Here is a 23,037-nt window from a genome sequence, read left to right as displayed (position 1 = left end):
CACAACTTTTCTTGAAGAGTTGAAGAAATGGAAGCAGCTGTTTCTGTTTTAGTTTTCCTGTTGTTCAATAGCAGACTTTGTCTAGCTTTTCATTTTTGACTTTACTAGGGCTAGAGTAGAATCAAGCTCAAGCCTGAAGAGTAGGCTGAGATGAAGGAAGGATGTGTCTTGAGCGTCACATATTGATATTCAACTGACCTGGTAATGTTCATTTGCAGATTATATGCTGTTTTTATCATAGAATCAAATATAACTCACTACAGAATCTCATTATTTTTTATCATGTCACTTCTGTCACATGATGGGTTGACATTGTTATTTTTGGTCGTGTTTCATTGCGTCTTTTCATCTGAAAATGATGTCATACTGAGAGCTGTCTGGACAAACCTGTCACGCTAGAATAAAAAGCATTATCAAAAGCAATATATTTTTACAAATGACACAGCTTCTGGTTTCACGGTCACACAGATGTGTTCATGCCAAGTTTTAGAAGTGTTGCATACAAATAATACGAGAATCATATGCTGGTCATTGTGCCTCCTGAATGCTTTTTTAAAGGGCAGATTGACTGTTTTTTTTCTCGGCTTGATTGTGGTTATGGGGTGCAGTCTAACATGTCTTAATGCTTTTTTTTTTAAACACATTATTTTTCATTTAATTTATCTTTATTCTACACCACTCTGTTCCTTCTCCTATAAACGCTCTGAATTCTTGTTTTTATAAAGCTCCTCCCTCAGAAATACACAGTGGGCTCAGATTGGTAAGATGGCCCAGTGTGTTTTGATCTGCTAAACCGCCTAATGTCATGCCCCTCACCTCAGAATGCACTCCGGTTGTATTATAAACAATTGCATCATCAATATTGCTTATTGATTTGAGCCCGATTGAGACCCAGAAAATAACCCTCTACAATGTGAGTAAAGGTAAGCGAGAGAGAAAGAGAGATTATTAACTGAACAAAGTGATACTGAGAAAATGATAACACAGCTGCACTAGCTGCAAAATGTGTTAGCCATAGTGTTGTCACGATACCAAAATAGTTTCGATACCGATACCTAGTCAAGAATTGCGATTTCGATACTTTTTCGATTCTTTTCCTGAAAAGGGAAAATACACTCTCAAATATCATTGCTGTGCTTTATTTTAAAACCGGGACAACATTCTAATCATATAACACTCTAAATAAATGATTATATGAACAGCAGATATATTAAACATTTGAACAAAATATGAAATATCAAAACATAAAAAATAAATTAGAGCAATGACATTCAAGGTAAAGAAATAATTAATTTAGCAGCATTATCTCAGTTATCATAAGAAACATAAGAGTAATAAATTTATCTTGTCTCTGAACTTTGAATAAAAATATGAACCGCGATTATATTAAACAATGTTTCTGAACTCAGAAGAATAAATGTAAAAAGATAAATAAGATCAATTTAAGCAATGGCATTCAAGCAAAAAAAAAAAAAGCAAATAAAATTTAGCAGCAATATCTCAGAAATTGTAACTTATTCTGTCAGTTGTGCAATCTTTTCTTTCAGAGGAGAAAACTCAGCCAGTGAGCTTTAATGAGCGTCATCTTTATTGAGCGTCATCTTTTTCTACCAGTCGTGGACCGGCGGCCACAGTATCACTTGTGCTCGCACATGCAGCCTAGTAATGCGCGGGTTGGCTTTTTTTCCAACCCGCGGGTCCAGCTTTTATGAAATTATTTGGCCCGCCCCAGCCCGCAAATAAAGTAACATTTCTTTTCTCATTCCTCGTTCACTGAAGTTCCTCCCTCCACAGCAGCGCGCGAGCACGGTGCTATTAGCAGCGCATGCGCAGCTCGTGAACAGCTCTGTGAACTGTTTCATCCTGTCATAGAGTTACTCAAGATGTGACTGAGCATGTGCTTTGTTGAACGAGATCGAGAGATCTTCTCATTCATGAACGAGTTGAATGAATATGAAATGAAATGATACATCTCGTTTATGAATGAAATAAATGAGTATACAGGGTCAGTGAGCCAAGCATGTAAATCTCGATCAGCAATCAGCAGATACAAAGCGCAGTTATAGGTGCTGTGCAGATACGCTCGTTTTCATATTTAGCATACAGAACATAACTCCACGTTTAATCCCCGATTAATGTGAATATTATATATGAACTGTCTGACCAAACAATAAATGTTAAAGGTGCTCTAAGTGATGTCACACATTTTTTAGGCCAAAGCTTTTTTTGTCACATCCAGCAAACATCTCCTCACTATCCGCTAGCTGCTTGTCCCCTGAACACACTGTAAAAAAACGGGGTCTCTCTAGACACCACAGGCTCCACAAACAACAAGAAAAACAAACTGGGCTCACCCACACCACAAAACATAACAAACTGTTCCAGCCAATAACCGACAAGAAAGATTTGGGGGTGGGGTTTGGGGAGTTAGTGCACGGATGAGGAGGAGGGAGGGTCTATCTAGCCTCCGTTTTGTTTGACAACAATTTGAACGTCAACAAGAAGTTACGACTCCCGGCATCGCTTGGAGCACCTTTAATTATGCAAGAAAACTCGTGCTTTGTTTATCTGAACAACTTATTTAAACTATTTAATGCGATTATGCACACATTTTAGTAAAGCCAAATCAGTTTAGTAAAGCCACGAATGCAGCCATCTCACTGTAGCGCTTTTTTGCTGCGTGCATGAGGAAAAAACACAGACGTCCATAGGGAGGCACTGGAAGCGTGCGTTACGCACACCAACATAAAATACGTCTCATACAAATCTGGAATACAGTCATTCTTTGAAGTATCGATACTAATAAATTTAGGAATTGTGACATTTATAATTTCTGAGAATCGCGATACTTTTGAAGTATCGGTGCACCGTGCAACACTAGTTAGCCATTTACAACGTTAGGTGTTAAACACTACTAACCTAACTCTAAACTAGCTCATTTGATCCATTCATTTATTTTTAACATGCTATTAAAAAATGTATTAGAAAAATAGAGAGTGAGAGAGAGAGAGAGAGAGAGAGAGAGAGAGAGAGAGAGAGAGTGTCTTACATTAATACATATGTGGCTATTTGTAAGCAGCTCAGCTGCTACTGCTTTGGCAATACAAATGTACAGTTTTTGTCATGCCAATAAAGTTCACCTAATTTGAAACTGAAGTGCAGAACTGATGCGCTACATGTAAACGATAATCCTTTTTGTATTTTTCTGTCAAAATAAGAGTTCCTTTGGAATTCTTCAGTTTTTAAGAACATCACATCATTTGCAAATCAGTTTGAGTGAAAACAGACAACGCTATTAATATTCATGAACCCTGCAGGTCATTAATCCTTAGGCGTAAATGACAACCAGTATCTTGATCGGCACAGCCCTAATCTTAGATGCGGCAACCACATGCATGTCCATGTTTAATGCTTCTCATAGCTATGTGAAAAATATCTAATTATCTAAATGAGAGAGAGATGTAGAATGTATGCAGAGCAGGGGGACTCGAGGAACAGGATTAAGAAGCGCTGCTTTAGAACATTGATTTTGAAACTTGTGAATTCGTTAGAATCATAAGAAGACAGAATTCGTTTTTATTCGTGCACCCTTACCCCCAATTTCCACCAGATGCGTAACGGCTGCGTTACGGCTCCGCTGCGTGACAGCTCCGTGTTCCGTCGTACGTCAATACCCACCAGGTCCGTATTTGTTGCGGAACGGCTGCGGTCATGACTGACAGCTGACGTCACGATGCCCCATGTAATCTCGCGAATTCTGGTGTGATCGCGCGATATGTAGTTTCTATCAACAGAACTACCAAACCAGGAACAGTTTTCCATCCGAAGGAGTATAGGATAGAACGTCTGTTGTTACTATCGTAACCTTTTCTTTTCTCTTTTCATTTCTTCATCAATCGTGTCAACTGGGTTAAAACTTCAACAAGCCTGTCTCCGCCCATTATGACGTTTTCAAGGTGTAGTGTAGGGAAATATGAGCGCGGTGAATTTTATTTTGAAAATTAAACGGATCTTTTATTTTGTTTCTGGCTGTTCTGTTTTGTCACTCGACTTCCTGTCCTGCGTACTCTGCCCTGTAGTGCTGCGGAGCGCTCCGGCATCCGGCAAAAATAGAAGCTCTGCGTATCTGCTCCGGAGGGCTGCGGATCGCCGGAGTCGGAACGCAGCTGTAACGCATTCAGTGGAAATACACTCATTGACTTTAATGGAAACCTATTGACTCCGCCGCCGTGCCTGAGCCGTAACGCAGCCGTTACGCATCTGGTGGAAATTGGGGGTTAGCTTTGATGGCATGGCAACAATTTTCCCTCTTATTTAAAGCAGTGCAACATGACCTTGTCCCTTTTTTTTTTTTTTTTTTTTACATGTTCCGGGGGCCGGGGTTTATGTAAATGTCTGGGTTTGAGACATCACAAACCTGGGAAGTAGCTTGTTGTAGTCCCTGCCAGCCATTTTTTTAGGCATTAAACTGCCATAATTTTAAAAGACAATATCTCTGTTTGCAGATATTGTTTATGCTCAAACAGCAACATTACACACTTTCTAAAGTTATAAAGTCACATCACAATCCACCAACCCTTTAATTGCCCGGATGAGCTGTTTTACATTCATTTTGACTGATTTTCTGCCATATTTAGTGCTACTGAAAATAAAATTTTATATGATAAATTATCTAAATAATGTGACACAGTGGCTATGTGCCGAAGTAAGAGTAGAGTGTGTGAATAAGTGTTTACAGCTGAATAGATACAGCCTATGTTTAGAGCAGCTGTTACTACACAGAGCCATTGTTAACTGAGAAGCTGTGCAAATCCACGTTCATTTTCAGCGATTATTTGCACAAGATGTAGATGAGTTTGTTTCTTCATCGGAACAGAGCAATTTAACATTCATCACTTGCTCACCACTGAATTTTCTGCAGTGAATGGGTGCCGACATAATTAGAGTCCAAACAGCTGATGAAAACATTACAGTAATTCCCAAGTAAACCACATGACTCTAGTCCATCAATTAGTGTCTTGTGAAGCAAAAAGCTGTGTGTTTGTAATAAATTCATAATTTTAACATTAAACTGTCACTTCTGGCCATAGTAATAATAGTCCATAATCCATTATAACGCTTCCTCCATTGAAAAAGTCTCCTGTTGTCCTCTCACATCAGAATCCACCACTATATTTGTTTAGAACGGTTTTGCTCTCTTTTTGCTAGTAAATGATGCTTGATCTGTACATATTTCTCTCCTGTTTCAGATGAGATTACTTTTTTTTTTTTTACTGGAGAAAGCAATAGTATAAATAGAGGCAACCGTTTGAAATTGAAAACATCTGAATTGGATTTTTTTCGATTACAGACAGTTTGTGGAGTACTTGCATTATTTGGGGAATATTGTGAAGTTTGATGACTGCACCCATTCACTGCAGATGATCCATTGGTGAGCAAGTGATGTAAGGCAAAATTTCTACAAATCTGTTCTGAAAAAGAAACTTAATCATGCATCCTGGATGGTCTGAGAAGAAAAAGGGTTTAATTTTCAGTAAACTATTCCTCTCCTATACAGTAGATTATCTCTCACCGTTCCTCAAGAGCTAAATGATGAGATGAGATGAGATGAGATATAATGCTGTCTTATTTTGCCAAAACTTATGTTAATACAAAAACTAGCTACATAGATTTCCTCTTCAGCAAAAGAGCTCCATTATAAGAGCCTCAAACAGATGACTGAAAATGCATTACCAGCAGTTTACTAAAAACATTGTTTCTAATTATGTCCTAATTATGTGATTGTTTTTCATGATGGTGGATCACGTTAGGACAGTTAATGAACTAGTTCTGTCTTTAGCCAAAGAACCTCCCTTTTTGCACACTGTGTTTGTGAATAGTCTGCTGATTGCGCATTGGCGGTGTTCTTCATAAGTCAGAGGTTGACGCAGAACCTGTGTAATTTGATAGTGATGTCTATTCTGCTTATCTGCAGTGGGGTGTAACCATGGAGAAAGCCAACACCAGTTTCCCCAGTTATAATGAATTAGATGACTACCTCACCAGACACAACTCCAACTTTGTGTGGCTCCTCGTGGGTAAGTGGGCAGCTGATTTGATTTGGAAATTGTTTTTGTTCTGCAGATTAGAAAAATGTCTAGACCATAGGTGCCTAGTGCATCGCATTGGGCCTTAAGTTGACAAACGCACCACTTCCATTTTAGACTACTTTATTTCCACCATCGGTCTAAAATAAAATTATTTTATTTACAAATATAATTTATGAATTTTATTTGATCTGTATTTAAACCTTTTTTTTACCAATCCGTCAAAGCCAGCTTGTGATTGTTCTGAGCTAATTTATTTTTTATATGAAAATAAAGTTGGATATATAGTTATTAACTCAATCTAGTGTTTAGCTTATAGTTGATTAATTTGTTGCCAGTGCACATTCTGCAGTTACTACTGCTTTCGGAGTACACAGCCTTTAGCAAACATGACATAATGTTCGGCACAGACACTGTTATACAGTCTGCTACTGTTCAGAAGTTTGGATTCAGTATTTCTTTTTATATGAAATTAATACTTTTATTCAGCAAGGACACATTAAATTGTTAAAAAGTGACAAAAAAAGAAAAGATTTCTGTTTTAAATAAAACATCAAAGAACCATGTATCCTGTATCAAAAGTATTCAGTCATCCACAAAATAACAGCTTCAACATTAATAATAATAATGAGATAATTCATGAGTGGCAAATCAGCATATTGGAATGCAAGACTGAAGACTGGAGTAATGATGCCGAATCAGTCTTGCCATAAAGAATAAATTGCATTTCAATTTCAATAGAAACTATTTTCTTAAATTGTAATAATATTTCACAATATTACAGTTTTTACTGTATTTTTGAATAAATAAATGCATCCTCGGTAAGCATAAGAGACTTTATTTAAGGAAACTTGATAAATCTCACCAAGAACAGACTTTAAAACAGTAGTGCAGATAATGTAGATTTATTATTACCATTCTCGTGTTATTTGCTCGATAAGGCCAATACTGGATTTGGATTTATGTTTTACACAGCCACTATTATGTCATGCGGATGGATCATATACCTGACATACTACAATTCCCGTAATATTGGACTCATCCTCACCCTCATCATTAACCGTCTCTATAAGAATGGATACATACACATTGGTGAGTTAGCCTCAAAATAGTTTTTTTTGTTGTTGTTTTTTTATGATTGATTTTTCTGTTTCATACATGTATTTATTTGTTTACAGGTTCATTTTCATTATCTGTGCTGTCTGGCAAGGTCATGTTTCGAGATGTCTATTTCATCAATGAAGACATGTCGATCAGGTACACAACAAACTCTGTCCTTTTTATTGAAGTCCTTTTTATGCTCCATTGCTTTTTGACACTCTACTTATTCCTATTGTCTGTGTGTTTTCTCATTGTTTATTGGTCATATCCCATCTTTATTTATTCTATTGGTAATTTTTTTTTTCTTCCAGAATTCAAGATGGGTTACTTATATTTCGTTGGTGGAAGATGTACAATCCCAAACAGAAACAACATGGTCAGTGCAAAAGCATAACAAACAACCCACACAAGCTGTGACAGATTTATGTTGTTGTTTCAGGGACATCTTTAATCATAACATAAATCTCTCAAATTTTCTTCTTGTCTCTTATTTTCAATGACAGTTCTCCATGAAATGCATGTGTATTGATATATTGTTAGTTCTGCTGTTTCCAGACCCAAAGGCTGAAACACGGCTCTATGTCACGGTTAACGGATTTGAGTTCCATGTGTATAATCGCACGGATTTGTACACACGGCTACAGGAAATATTTGGCCTAGAGCCCACCCTTATCCCGCCCCACCGGGATGAGGAGAAAGGGCGAGAGCAGAGGGATAAATCCATGGAGAGGTAAACAATGCGCTCTGGTTCATAAAGTAATTTTTAAAATGCTGAAATACTTGGACCAGCTTTTAATATGCAGAAACAACTACAAATAAGCTATTTATAGACTGATTTCCTCAATGTAAACACTGACCATCTCAACATAGAAGCATTGGCCCAGCCATCCACCTGTTTGCTGAATAATTGACAACAGTATATATATTTTTTAATGTGTAGATATTACTCATGTCAATGTACTGTAGCAAGTGAAGAAGTCAGTGTTACTTGGCAATAAAATTGGTTTGTTTAATTTTCAGATAGGAAGTGTTTTGTATCAGAATCAGAATCAGAATCAGAATGAGCTTTATTGCCAGGTATGTTCACACATACGAGGAATTTGTTTTCGTGACAGAGCTCCGCAGTGCAACATAACAGCGACAGAACAAAAAACACAATAAGGAATAAAAAATACAAAAAAATAGGTGGGTAAGGATTGACAATATACAAATTGACAATGTATGGCAGGTATATTAAAAAGAGCATTTATGTATGTACATGTATATTATGTGGAAAAATTGTAACTGTACGCTAAGTATGTGTGTTTGGATAAATAAGTGTATGTGTATATAAATATAAGTAGTGTATTGTGTTCCATGTATGTACATGTATATTATGTGCAAAAGATTTACGTGTACGCTAAGTATGTGTGTTGGATAAAAAGTGTAGTGTATATAAATATAAATAGTGTAGTGTGTCCCACAGTTATTATCAGCTGTTCATAAGATGGATTGCCTGAGGGAAGAAACTGTTCCTGTGTCTGGTCGTTCTGGTGCTCAGTGCTCTGTAGCGTCGACCAGATGGCAACAGTTCAAAGAGGGAGTGTGCTGGATGTGAGGGGTCCAGAGTGATTTTAACAGCCCTTTTGCTCACTCTGGATAAGTACAGTTCTTGAATAGATGGGAGGGTTGTACCGATAATTCGCTCAGCAGTCCGGACTACCCTCTGTAGTCTTCTGAGGTCCGATTTAGAAGCTGAGCTGAACCAGACAGTTACTGAAGTGCAGAGGATGGATTCGATGATGGTGGAGTAGAACTGTTTCAGCAGATCCTGTGGCAGGTTAAACTTCCTCAGCTGGCGAAGGAAGTACAACCTCTGCTGGGCCTTTTTCACAATGGAGTCAATGTATCTAGCTTCATGTTTGAGCATTTCCGCATGTTGGCAGTATTTGTGATGGCTACAAAACCATTGCTTTATTGTTCATTGACTTTTCTAAATTGAATCTAAACAATGACTTGGAGCAATTCCCATAGTTTTTTTTTTTCGACAGTAATGTTGCAGTACTTCATATCCGAAGGTGCTCATGAAGGAAAATGTGTTTTTGTTGCTTTTGAAGTGTTCACATCAAAGCTGAGACTCCGGACCCGTCATCTTCCTGGAGGTCTCTCATCCCTGTCATCAAAGTCAACATCAGTACAGTGAGTTCTGCAGTCAACGTTTCTCCCATTCTCCTGCTTCCTGTCTGACATCAGCACGCTGCTACCTGCCTCATTCATACTTTATACTGTAACAAAGAATTAAATCTACTTATTATTTACCTTCCCATGACTCAACTTCTATAACTCTCACTGGTTTTGCCCTCAGGGTCGTGTAGCATTCGGCAATCACCATCTTCCCCAAACCCTGTGTATGAACTTTGACGATGCCTTCCTGACATATGCCACAAAACCACCAAGCAGCCACTTAGATCAGTTCATGCACATTGTGAAGGGTTCTCTGGAGAACGTCCGCGTCATGCTGGTGCCCAGCCCACGATACCTGGGCCTTCAGAATGATGAGTGAGTCTAATAATCTCTAGTCTATAAGAGTAGATTAGATTAGATTAGATTTTTTGTCTTTGTGCAAGTACAGAGCCAATGAAATAGCTATAATCTAACTGATGTGCAAATAGGCGTACTGTATATTATTTAGGGATAGCATAAAATCAATAGATAAGCACAATTTCTTGTGTTGGCATATTGACTACTGACAAGGCCTTGACTTGTTCTTTGTAAATAGCCTTTTGTTTACACTATCATTCAAGAGTGTGCGGTTGTTAAGTTTTCTTTTATGGTTTTGAAAGAAGTCTTTGTGCTAACCGGGGTTGAGCATAAAGATTTCAAAAGAACAGTATTCATTAAGACATTTTATTATTATAACGTCATCTTAAGACAGAAATTTGTGTAGGTTCGTGAGTGCAGAATGCCTCATTAATATCTCTGGTGATTTTCTGTTTTTAGACTTTACATTTAAACTGCATATATTTTGGAAAAGGTAATCTGTCAACTTTTGAAGGTAAACTGGCATTTTGATGACACACATGGCTGCAAAGCTGATTTTATAATGTCTTTATACCATCAGCACTTAATATTATTTAAAGTATAGATGGACAATGACCAGTTCAGTGCAAATGACATGTAGCAAATAGAGAAGGTGCTGTGTATAAGTGATAATGAGGCATACAGTATGTGGCAGTTGACCATTACAGAGCACATGACATGGTGTATATATAGAAAATAGGAGAATATGGCAATATGACTGGATTGATGCAGGATAACGGGCTATAATAATTGACAAATCGCCATTACAGTACATGTGTACATGTTGTACAAATAGAAATGGTTTAAGAAGATAATAATTATTATTATTATTATTTTTTTTATTTCCACAGGAAAATACTAGGAAGACATTTGTACTTGTACACACAAAACAATATGGTCAGATATTAAAGTATACATTATTAATTAATGTGCTGTTTTGCACACAAAGGTTTATTTAAGTAATCAGAGCTGTTAATTTGTTCCATTAGTTACAATTACACGCACTGATCTGTGTAATTAAATTTAGATTGAAAGTCATATTGACATAATGACCTGAACGTTAATGGCTTTTTGTGTAGATAAGCTTTTTCCTATGTCTTTTATGGTTGATCTGAAAGTAAGCATGGGTTTGTTTTCAGTGATGTAATTAATTGGAATGCAAGAAGATTAGTCTTGATTGTTAGTTGCTCGATTGGTAATGATTAGTGATCTGTTAGAGTGATGTAGATGTTGTTTAAAGAGTGAGTTCCTGTCTCTAGACCTCCCAGGCTCATGGGAGAGGGCTTTGTGGTCATGCAGTCCAATGATGTCGACATCTACTACTACCAGGATGAACCAGGTAATCATTGTGACTGGTTAATATTTTTGTCTTTAATTATTTTGAGAATAAAGGTCTGGTCTGGTGATGTTTTTTGGTATATTGGCATTAACAGTGTTAAGAGTGTTTTTGCAAATATTTGTGTGTGTTTTTTAGGTTTGGTCCCAGAGGAACTGGAGAATGGAGATACAGAAGCCTGTTCTGAAGATGCCAAGCTACAGGACTTGCCTCCGTGCTGGGGTTTGGACATTGTGTGTGGCAAAGGAACAGACTTTAACTATGGCCCATGGGCCGATAGACAGAGGTACAGGCACACGCTCACATGGTTGTAGTTTGGTTTGTGGTTTTAATTGTTCATGTTGTGGAAGGCTTATTAAAGCTGCTACATTTATGTGACATTCTGTTTTTCTGATTAGTATTGCCGTTTGATTATTTTTGCTAATGTAATCGACAGCAGCAGGAATAGACCTTTTTGTCTCAGCTATTTACAATTAGTAATTTGCTATTGGTTCACTACTGTTTAAAGGTTTGAGGTCATTAGGAAGTCTTTTATGCTCACCAAGGCTGTATTTATTTAATAAAAATTACAGTAATAGTGATATTGTAAAATATTATTAATGAATAAAAATAAATGTATCCAGTTTTTATATTTAATTGAAAATAAATTTTATTCAAAAGCAAAGAAAATCTTACTGACCCCAATGTTTGTAATCATCCATCCGTTACATTGTGATTTGACCCCTACAGAGACAGCCTGTGGAAGTTCTTCCTGCCTGCAGACTATCAGCCAATGAAAGTGAGCGATGTTGCCACACCAGGCAAACCCCGACAGATCCTTGCCTTTGAGCTGCGTATGAACATCATAGCTGATGCGACAATAGACCTGCTATTCACAAAGAACAGGGTATTTACATGCACTCACTCCTAATGATTCGTTTTTGAGTGGCACACTCTTATGCATGAACGTTTGCTAGGGCAAAGTTTGCTTGCATTCATAGGAACAATGTGTACCCTCTTTTGTCTTTGTTTACTCACTAACCCATAATCCATTTGTCTTGACAGGAGACTAATGCGGTCCATGTGAATGTAGGAGCAGGTTCTTACCTCGAGGTCAACATACCCATGACTGTTGGGGAGAATGGTAACTTCCAAACTTTTTAGAAAAATAAAAGTAGTTAATGAGGGTGACATTTGACAGTTTTTGTTTGTTTAATGTAAATTAACTTGACTCATTATTATTAAGAACTGCGGTTTTGCCCTCCTGAGTTTTATATCATACTAATCATAACCCGTTTTTGCCTTTCTTTTTCCACTTAGGTTATTCTCCCACTGTTAAAGGCCAGTTATTACATGTAGATGCAACCAGCAGTATGCTGTACAGGACACTGCTAGAGGCTGAAATGCTTGCTGTAAGTGTAGCACATGATTTTATTATTTAAGTGTTATGCAAAACTATATGTTTTCAAAATTGACTAGTCAGTCTTAAAGATGCACTGGATAATTAGGCTGGTTTAAGGTCATGTTTACCAGACCTAACCCGACAGACTCCAAGCTTAGCCCTTCAATACGCTGAGTAACTTGAAACTTTTAGTGCACAGAACTGATAATCTTCAGAAAATTGGAACATTGCTTGCTGCAGGCGATTTGAGATCTGACAGTAATGGTCTTGAAATTTATTGTTGAAGATGGGAAATCTGTTACAGAACATGAATTTCGAGTAGTAATATTTGTAATAATTCAGATATTGCATATGGCGAGGCACTTTTCCACTTTGCAGACATTCACCCACGCAGCGCTTTGGGGAGGTTATAGCGTCAGCACAGAAGTGTACTAGGCTTTTGAAACAAGTGATGAATATACATTTTAATGATAATTGTAATAGTATGTATAATGAAAACCATTAAGTCTATTCAATTACTTACCATAAATGTCCTTGTAGATGTCTTAATTATTCTGCCCTAAAGCTAAGCTGGAGAAACAATACTGAATGCTAACAGCTGTATTTGAACTCCTCAGTTCTATGTCATAGCCAGCTATCCACGCGTGTGGAACATGCCTCAGTCCTGGCAGTGTGAGATTGAGGTTTACAAAGCCACGTACCACTTCATCTATGCACAGAAGAACTTCTTTACGGGTAACCTTTCTCTCTAACCTGGCTGTAACTAATATGTCTAAAGTCTGTCCTCCGGTTGACCTCCTCCTGTTGTGATCTGCAGATCTGATCAAGGACTGGGCCAGTGACAGTGAACCAGACATCTACTCATTCGTTCCATATTCGTGGAAGTTTAAGATACTCTTTCACCAGTTTGAGATGATTTGGGCTGCCAATCAACACAACTGGATTGACTGCTCCACCAAACAGCAGGAGAACGGTGAGAAAGACTTTCATAAATAAATGTGACACTGGAAACTAAACTAATATATAGTTTGAGGAATTTGAACACTGTAATAAAATCTAACAAATTAACAAGGCTTTGTGTACACACTTCACACAGTTTTGACAGTCTGCCATTTTGATAGTGATTTAGGAAAATGTAAAAGACAAAACTGATGCGATGTTGATTACACATGACCAGAATGACGGGAGTTTGGATTGGATTGGTTAAACTGGATTAAATTAGATTTTACTTTATGTAATATTTATTTATTTGCATACTTGCTGGTTGATTGAATGTTGAATGTTAATAATAATAATAAACTTTATTTGTTTTCTACCTTTTATGAAAGTTTTTGGAAATGCATCTCAAAGTGCTTTAAAATAAAAAAATTCACATGAGAACAAATACAATTACCGTAAGATATAACGTAAGATAAAAGATGGAACACACTTTATAATGATAATAAAAAAGGTAGAAAGGTAGTTTATATAAAATGCAAAACAAAACTGTTTTGTATGAACACATATGTAATAATAGTTATATTAAAAGAAAATCTAGCACAATCAATGTTTCAGAGAAGTTATTTTTAGTGCCAAACAATTTAGCTTATTTATTTTTTCATTTTTTTCATTTTATTTTCTGTTTAAACTATACAGATCTAAAATTCTGAACAAAGCCTGTTAGTTACAAATCCAAATAAAAGGATTTTAGACTGTAAAACAAAGCAGGAAGCACTTCTAAACACAATGTGGAATCAGTTAGATTTTTTTCTTGGTTTCTGAATAACTTCTAACATATTCATGCTCTTTGTCTGTAGTTTATCTGGCTGCCTGTGGGGAAACGCTGAATATTGACTTCACTTTGCCATTTAACGATTTTGTCCCGACCACCTGTAACACACGTTTCTGTTTGAGAGTGAGTGAACACCCTTGCAAACAATTACACGCACTTGTCTGTTGTGCTGAATGATGTGTGATCAAGCATTAGAACCTTATATGATGTTAAAACATAAGCGGCCATCTAAATCTCCTCTGAATGACTGAACTCTCATACAGGCTGAGGACACAGATATGCGCCTGTGTCTGCCTGACTGTCACCCCAGCCGGTACCCGCTGCTCACCCTTACTAAAGATTACCAGCACTGTAAGACCCATCCAGACAACAAAATGCCAGCAGAAGGGCAAGGAGCACCTCCCAAAAACAGCAAACCCCGCTGGAGGAACATGACTAATGCAGAGTAAGAGCAGACCCTCTTCTTTTCTGCTTCCTCTCACTTGTGCTGCTCTTTGACACCTCTGTTGTGTTTATGTGTGTGTATGTGTGCGCGTGTGTGTGTGTTTGTTTGTTTCCAGGGCTGGTTGGGTGGACTGCTGGAGTGTGCCGAACTTCATGCTCATTATAGACTATACTTGGCATCCCATCTACCCTCAGAAAACTGAACAGCAGCTCAAACAATCATGTAAGCTTTTGAATAAAACAATAAGAATAATACACTTATTTTACAGATATTGTAAAGATTATCTAGACACGACTACGTCTTTACTGATACAGTAGGTCTACGTTCTCCATAAAATGAACTGGAAATATGAAAATTAAGTCCATAAAAATTATTTCAAGCATTTAAGCAAAATACTTTACTCGTGAGATGCATCGGTTCAGTCAGGTGTGTCAAAACTTTAGATGTGCCTTGTGTATGTTTACTTTTCAAATCTCTGTTGCTGTTTTTACTTGCAAAGTACAATTATGAACTTGACCTTTTAACACTTCACTTTACATTGTGCAGTGTCAGAAATAGAGGAGTCCATGCTGTCAGCACTTCGACCGCCAGAACACTCTCGACCCCTGCCTCCTCCACCTCGAATCTCCTCTGACCCCAGCTTACTGCCCCCTGACCGCTTACATGTGGAGATGGAGCTGAGCCCCGAATCCCACGTCACCCTTTATGGCCCTCTCCTCAGAGCACTGGTGTCCATCAAGGTACACATGTATATATGCATGCATGCTCACATATGGGTTCAGGTATTTATAGAACTTGTGTCCTTTACAACTTTATAATTACAGACTAAAATTAGGGCGACTGAATAATGACACTTTCTTTTGGCTACAATATCCCATTAAAATGGCTGTTGTGTTTATCTGTGCAGGAGAACTACTTTGGAGAGGACGACATGTACACAGACTTTGAGGAGTCTCTGTCCAGCCCTGTGCTGAGCTCCTGCTCTTCTTCATCTGGTTGGCCTGGGGTGGGTCTGGAGGAGAGCCGCTCTAAAGACACACCCCACCCTCTCTCCCTACGGCCCTGGGACATCACCGTACTCATCAATCTGCACAAAGTCCATGGGCGGCTTCCAACGGTCAGTAGCGCTTCAGTGATTTCATTTATGTGAGCCAAAGTGATGACGTGTCATGATTGTGAGCCTACTCTTTGATGCCTTGCAGGCATGGTTGAAAAAGTGTGGCTGTAAATCTTATTTGTTCTGTCTTTACAGCACTGTAGCAGTGATGGCCCAGAGGGTCCTACAGGGTTCCTAGAGCGCCTGTGTTTTGAGATGAAAAAGGGTTATAAGGAGACCATGCTACAGCTCGTTCTCTCGCCTCTACATGTGTTTGTCAGTGATAACTATCAGGTGGGAGTGGGAGGAGATGACCTTGTTCATATTCTCTCAGGTGCTGGTATTTAAAGTTCTCGTGATGTTTCTGTTCTGTGTAATTTATTCCTGTGTGTGTCTAGCGGCCTGCTGTTGATGCTGTGTTGAGAGATGGGCATCTGAGCCTCTCGGGGTTGCAGATGAGAGCCCACGCTATGTTCTCAGCGGAAGGCTTACCAGCAGGCAGTGACACACTGGAATATGCTTGGCTCATCGACGTTCAAGCTGGAGCTCTTACTGGAAGAGTCAGTGTGCCACAGGTGACTCATTTATTTTGACACTACAAAAGGGATGCATGACTATTGTATAGGAATTATTCTAGTAATGTCTGTGGCATGATGACCTCGCACATATATTTTGACGCATCACTTGTTGTGTTTGAATGAAAATGTTCTCCGTAATTACACTTTTAATAGAAGCGTAGCCGGCATGTGTACTGGAGAGTTTCAAAGAATGTGAAGGTTGGATTTTTGTTAAAGTGCTTGAATGAAATCTATAGAAAGAATTCCTTTCTGTGAGATTTATATTAAGCATAGCAGTCATTTTAAATATCTTCTTTTAGCTAATTAATTTCAAAAGTTAGCAGTAGTACAAGTTGTTTTTTTTTTGCTGTGTTTTTTATTAGTGCTAGGCATTTTTTAATCGCGATTAATCAAATTGTCTGCTATTAATCGCGTTATGCACAAAACTAATAATGCATTCAAAAGTAGTGTATTGTACACTTATTTTTATTTAAAAGTAGGCCTACTGCTATATGAACAAAAGTGTAATAATAACATTTAGTTTGCAAACACTTTAAACAAATAAGGTGCTTTTTACAGCAGTATTCCTTTTACATAGTAGCAATTAAAATATTTATTGTAGCCTAAATCTCAACTTATAACATTAATGTAATTAAATATAAAACAAGCTATTTATCACTGCCAGGACATTAACATTTTTATAGAAAATATTTTATAGTTTTTTTTAGAAAAACAAGTTATGCTCAGAGTCCAGAGTCTGGATCATAACATTATAACAGGCACCTTCCTTTTAGAGACCTGCATGATCACGGGACCCATCGCAGCAGAGTGCAGGGTGTTGCATTCTTTTCTGTAAAAAATAACAGTGGACAGTGGTTTGTGAATGTTGATGCTTAGTCTAAATAATTTGATCGGGAGCATCCCCTCCTATGACCCATGATTTGTCTGTATGTGTATTCAGAGCCAGTGAGCAACGGACTTTCATAATAATTAAAAACTTTGTAAACGTGTGATAAAATTACGGAGCCCCGGGCATGACATGCAGGAAAAAATAATAGGCTACATCGTGTGCACGATTTACTAATTTGTTCCCTCAATATACTAAAATGTGCACACAATTACCATTGCGTTCCCTCAATTTACTATTTCGTTCACTCGATTTATAAATTGTGCGCACAATTCCCTAATTTGTTAGCTCGATTTGCTAAATCGTGCGCACGATTTAACAAATCGAGGGAACGCAATAGTAAATCGAGGGAATGCAATAGTAATCGTGTGCACGTTTTAGTACATAGAGGGAACAAATTAGTAAATCGTGCGCACAATTTATTTATTTTTTATTGCATGTCATGTGCGGTGCTCAGTAAAAAATAATTGTTGGCATTAATCAATTAATGCATTAACGCGATATAATAATGTATAATAATATAATAATGTGTTAACTTGCCCAGCCCTAGTTTTTTTTTTTTTTTGTCTTGTTTACCTTCACAGCCCGTCAGTAAGCCTCAAGTACCAATCAAAAGCATTCAATTTAAAATGTCAAGCCAAAATATATTTTATAGTTGTTATTGTAACATTGTAAAAAAAAGAATTTGTTTTAATTATTTGCTATGCATATAACTGATGCTGATATGGGACTTAAAATGCATTAGTCATTGTGATTAATATTATTATCTATATTTATCTATAAATATAATCCATATATATAAAAACAAATAGTGAACGCTTTACATTTTTTTTGTATCTCTAAAAAGCTACTGAATGTGTCACCAAAAGGGATTAGTCAAGATAATTATTTTAAGCTACTGACAGAATTAATCACTGTTTGTATGCATTTGGTGCAGCAGATGTGATCTGGTAGTGATTGTGTTTCAGTGTGCGTCACTTCTGGAGTGGGGCGAGAGCTTTGTGTTTCATGTAGTGTCCCGAGAGTTTCAGCTCCAGCAGCCAAAACCATCTGTCACCTGCCAACATGGAGTTGATCGTAGAGTCTGTGATGCCAAGGTATTGCAGAAACACGCACATCTGTACTGTCATATTCACATCATTTTCAAAACAACTACACAACTGAGTGTGTGTCTGTACACGTAGCATGCAGCCCTGCCTGGTCCCTGTCGTACATCAGAGGATCTGAAGTACACCATGACTCGACTAACAGTTGACGGAGCCCAGGTTTTCATTGTTGAACACGGCTGTGCAGCCAATATTAAGGTATGATTAGCGATTGATCAGATGGCAATACAGCTATTGATTTATTTAGAGAATAATTTCTGTAGGAGCATGCTTAGACTAAAGACTAATTTAGCTTCACATCACAGGAATAAATTGCATTTTAAAATGTATTCAAATAGAAATATTCAGTTTTTGATGGTTTTTTTGATCAAATGAATGCACTTCTTTCAAACACATTAAATAATCTTAATTATTCCAAACATTTGACCAGTAGTGTATGTATGTTTGCCCGTCAGACCGGAGCCTTGCGGTTGGCCACATGTAATTTGCATACAGCTGCTGTCGGCGAAGGCATCAGTGCCGTTCTGCAAGACGTAGTGATTGCTCAATTCATCGAACAACAGGAAGTTGCCCGGCTTGGCCTGCCTCCACCTCTCCTTCGGCGTTCTCATTGGCTCGAAGCCGGTTCGGTGACCTTTAAGCTCATCACGGCTGATGTGGCATTGGCTGCTGACCATCAAGCCAAATATGAGGTTCAGAGGCAGTTCCTGGAGCTTAATGACATGAAAACAAAAAGGTTAATTTGTATCCTTTATGATTTATTTTTTGTATTGCTAAATGTGCAGGCAGACATGTTTCAATATCAATTTTATATCTAAAGCACAACTAAACACAACAGCTTTTGACCAGTGTTCTTTACACCAATGCAAGAGAGAGTAAAAAATATAAATAAGAAAACCATAAAAACAAAACCAATCATATTTCCTATGTGTGTTTTAGACTTTGGTTCCTTTGGCCTGAGGAGAAATACAAGCGAAGCCGTAATCGCTGTGGTTGTCTTGGTGGATGTCGTTTTTTTGCCGGCTCGGTTGGTGGCCTTGACTTCTTCCGCTTGGAGGAAATTACACCCTCTTCAAGCTCCGCCTTCTCTAGCATCATTGCCGAGAGTGACATGTCCTACGGCCAATCATTATTACATCCAGGAGAATGGATCGTCACTAAGGAAACTCCTAAACTCTCAGACCGTAAGTTTTGTTTGTGGCTATTATGATGCTGATTGGTTATCAAGAGAATTGTACTTATTGATTGGTTTAATTGAAGCTAAAGGTGTTGCTATACGGAGAGAAACGTGTTCCCCTGCTCCGATAGTGGACTTGGAGAGACGTGGCCAGCACCTCAGTCTGCATGTACCTCAGCACTCTCACAGCTCTGCCTCTTCCTCTGAGGAAAACTCTTCCTCCAGTGCTGCTCTGCCTCTGTTAGCTGGAGAACGAGAGAGTCCCTCCCCCTCTACAGAGTGAGTCAGACACATGTGCTCCTGTACCATATAGAACTATTCCAGTCCCATAACCAACTTATGTCTCACTTGTAAGTTTATTTCTTGCAATTGGACATTTTTATATCTCACAATTTCACTTTTATTTCTTTTTTTAAACTTCTCACAATTGTCGGTGCCGTTTAGCTACAGGCGTCCCGAGTTCGAATCATGACTCAAAGCACCTTTCCCTATCCCAGTTCTGATCTGTCCTGTCATAATAAAGGCAAAAGAAAGCCTTAAGGTTCTTATGTTCACCAAAGCTGTCCCAGTAGGTTTTATTTTTTTTTAATAAAACCCGTTCTGAATAAAAGCAGGTTCTTGATCCCACTCTACACTTTCTTTTACTCTAGTGTTTGAATGTGTATTTTACTGTGTGTGTTTTAAAGGTTAATGAACGTAACCACTGGCGGTCCAATTCCTGAGGGTCCACCCTTGCGCTCTCCACTCCGCTCTCCTCTCAAGCGCCAGTCATCTGTCCAATCAGCTCGCCTTGGCAGCACCAAGAGCCTATCAGCTGCCGTCTTCATAGAGAAAGCCACTCCTCCTACTAGTGTGCAGTTTAGCAGCGAGGTTTCCCATAGCGATGAAAATGTTCTGGACTCACCAAGGCAGAGAAGAAGCTACGGGTCATTTCCTTTCACTCCATCAGCGGATTCTAGCACATTCCATCAGTACCGCTCAGTCGACTCCTCCATGTCTGTGGCTGACAGTGAAGCCTACTTTAGCGCTAACGAGGAGTTTGAGCCAATCAGTAGCGATGAAGGTCCAGGTACCTATCCAGGGAGGAAACGCAGACGGAGACAACAGGGTCAACCTCACACAGAACACAGTCGTACATCTATATACCACAGTGTGGAAGGTCCTCTGTCAATTGCTGAGACCCGTCCACCTCTGCCGCCTAGCCACACTTCTCAAGCCTCATTTGTCTCTGCACTCGGGTTGGAGGAAGAGGGCTCTATTGAAACCGAAAAGGTAGAGCCTGGCCTCCTAACAACACAGCCACATTTAATGGCTTTATATGAAAACTACCTTGCACATTATCATGTTTCAAACTGGGCTGTTAAGCAACCAACCAATAAGAGAACATCTAAGTCATCGCTGCATCGTCCGCTTGACCTTGACACACCTACAAGTGAGGAGAGCTCCGCCTCCTTTGACCAGTTGTCCATACCATCTTTTAAGGTTTATATTTCAATTTATTTATTTTTCTTAATTGTTATATATTATTTATGCAGTTGTGAATCTGATCTAGATTAATCTTATAAAGAAATGTCCAGGTCATATTTCAGCAACAATATCAAAGAAAAAATAATCTATAATAATGATCTAAAATAATTTATAATAATGTATAAATAAAATTAAGCCTATTTATGAATATGGAGTAAATATTATTCTAAATATAAATATAATTTTTTTTTCAGCCTTTTAAGGACAATTAAGGAACCCTTCCCAAATTAATAGTAATTTGTGAATGTAAAAGAAAATGAATGAACTATATATTAAACATACTGTATAAATATAAAAATATTTTTTATATTTTATATTTTCTCTCCTTAAATTAATATAAATATATTATAACTTATATAATATAAATAATGCATACTTCTAAGTAAATATGAGTATATTTATATAATATATTGTAAAGTTTATGTGTGAATGTGTGTGTGTATCTGTGTGTGTGTGTGTATATATATTTCCATAAATAGTATTAATAAGTAATATATTGTTATCAATCATTTTATTAATAATTACAAATAATATTAATATAACAATGTTAATTTTTTGATATATGGACATATATAATGCACAGTTTGAGGATACAATTTTATTTTTTTTACTTTACTTTAGCCTACTGAGATTTTTCTCTGTTTACCCATATTCTGGGTAAAATATGACCTGGACATGTTGTTAGAATAAGAATGTTGCTTGTTTGTTCATTATTTTTTGTTGCTAATTGTATTTGTGCTCTTTAACAGATGGTGAAGGGTGGTTTGTCTGCCACTTCACTATTGGACAGAGGAGTTCAGCTCATGAGCAATATAAACAGGTAAAACGAGAAATCCTAAATCAACAGTGATTGTTTCAGTATCATGAAACAATTTCAAGCATGCATTTTGATGTGTATTTGTGTATCTCCAGCACACCTCACACACCACTTAACAAGCAGGCAGTGGACAGCACGGATGAGGACACAGTGACAGAGGACTGGACTGTTGATCAGCCTCTTGCCCAGACGAGAACCACAGCTATTGTAGAGGTCAAAGGGGCAGTCAATGTGGTTCTGACTCCTTTAGTAGCTGAAGCTCTAGACAGGTCAGACATCACAGCAACTGTCACATCACCAACCTTGTGGTGCCATGACACTTAAATGTAGAGTTTTAGTCTGTTAGCTTTCAGATCATTTATTTGCTGGTGCAAACTACTAAAAACGCACTAAACTTGATCAGAAAAAGAACAAACAAGCCTTTCAGTATGTCTTCTAACATAGGAAACAGAAAGAAAAATGTTCTCAACAAGAGATTTAATGAGGTCTTTCATAACTGCCACAGTGTTTGTGAAATTCTGTTTGTCTTTTGTTCCAGGTACATTGAGTCGATGGTTCACTTTGCCAGTATTCGCCACCCTGCATCAATCCTGGATGATCTGCATGGAAAAGTGCTTAATGAAGTGTATCAGATCAGCAAATCCACTGTCTCTGAGTCTGTAAGTAATCGATACAACAAACAGAGACGTGACAGCACACTTAGACCTTAATGTGATCATGATGAATGTTGTGTTTTCCAGAGCACAGCAAAGCCAGAGCACAAAATATCTAAAACAGAGGGAACCACCCCTGGGTCTCTGAGCACGCCGCATGGACAAACTGATCTGTCAATCAAACCTGACAATGTGAAGATAAAGGGTTTGCAAGCTAATGTGACTGTCCCAAAGGTACCTTTTTGTGTGTGTGTGTGTATGAAAGAGAGAATACTTGTCATGTAAATATGGTGAAAGTAATTGTATGTGCATGTGTCTGCAGGTGAACCTTTGTGTACTTCAGGCATCTGTAGAAGAAGGTTCACCATCCAATAAGAGTGTCACACATGTCTCTCTAGTGGCCTTGTGTTTTGACAGGATTGCTACTCAGTTGCGCATGAATAGGTAATTCCAAATGGCAATATAATATAATATAATACAATAGTTTGACTTATTATTATTATTTTTTTGGTGCTCTG

At 37.9% G+C, this 23,037-nt stretch overlaps 1 protein-coding gene across 5 annotated transcripts in view; it reads left to right on the top strand.

The window, feature by feature from the left end:
• kiaa1109 (KIAA1109 ortholog) overlaps nt 1–23,037 on the top strand; it is a 78,911-nt gene that overhangs the window by 2,277 nt on the left and 53,597 nt on the right. For 3 of the 5 annotated variants that reach the window (XM_059566400.1, XM_059566402.1, XM_059566401.1), the window contains exons 2-33: nt 5,975–6,077; nt 7,062–7,178; nt 7,265–7,343; nt 7,499–7,563; nt 7,728–7,917; nt 9,284–9,365; nt 9,532–9,725; nt 11,006–11,085; nt 11,221–11,368; nt 11,812–11,968; nt 12,127–12,205; nt 12,382–12,473; nt 13,081–13,198; nt 13,281–13,436; nt 14,260–14,357; nt 14,498–14,679; nt 14,795–14,901; nt 15,226–15,419; nt 15,587–15,796; nt 15,932–16,069; nt 16,174–16,350; nt 18,208–18,336; nt 18,424–18,543; nt 18,801–19,081; nt 19,285–19,529; nt 19,606–19,801; nt 20,209–21,004; nt 21,799–21,869; nt 21,962–22,135; nt 22,405–22,525; nt 22,607–22,753; nt 22,842–22,963. In XM_059566400.1, the coding sequence (XP_059422383.1) occupies nt 5,987–6,077; nt 7,062–7,178; nt 7,265–7,343; nt 7,499–7,563; nt 7,728–7,917; nt 9,284–9,365; nt 9,532–9,725; nt 11,006–11,085; nt 11,221–11,368; nt 11,812–11,968; nt 12,127–12,205; nt 12,382–12,473; nt 13,081–13,198; nt 13,281–13,436; nt 14,260–14,357; nt 14,498–14,679; nt 14,795–14,901; nt 15,226–15,419; nt 15,587–15,796; nt 15,932–16,069; nt 16,174–16,350; nt 18,208–18,336; nt 18,424–18,543; nt 18,801–19,081; nt 19,285–19,529; nt 19,606–19,801; nt 20,209–21,004; nt 21,799–21,869; nt 21,962–22,135; nt 22,405–22,525; nt 22,607–22,753; nt 22,842–22,963 (5,156 nt within the window). In that variant the 5' untranslated portion in view covers nt 5,975–5,986. The remainder of the gene's footprint in view (nt 1–5,974; nt 6,078–7,061; nt 7,179–7,264; nt 7,344–7,498; nt 7,564–7,727; nt 7,918–9,283; nt 9,366–9,531; nt 9,726–11,005; nt 11,086–11,220; nt 11,369–11,811; nt 11,969–12,126; nt 12,206–12,381; nt 12,474–13,080; nt 13,199–13,280; nt 13,437–14,259; nt 14,358–14,497; nt 14,680–14,794; nt 14,902–15,225; nt 15,420–15,586; nt 15,797–15,931; nt 16,070–16,173; nt 16,351–18,207; nt 18,337–18,423; nt 18,544–18,800; nt 19,082–19,284; nt 19,530–19,605; nt 19,802–20,208; nt 21,005–21,798; nt 21,870–21,961; nt 22,136–22,404; nt 22,526–22,606; nt 22,754–22,841; nt 22,964–23,037) is intronic. The other 2 variants (XM_059566403.1, XM_059566399.1) reach the window with 1 other exon arrangement.

This window comes from Carassius carassius, chromosome 14 (assembly GCF_963082965.1).
Source record: "Carassius carassius chromosome 14, fCarCar2.1, whole genome shotgun sequence".
NCBI classification, from domain to species: domain Eukaryota; kingdom Metazoa; phylum Chordata; class Actinopteri; order Cypriniformes; family Cyprinidae; genus Carassius; species Carassius carassius.
This window is presented reverse-complemented; position numbering and strand designations above follow the sequence as displayed.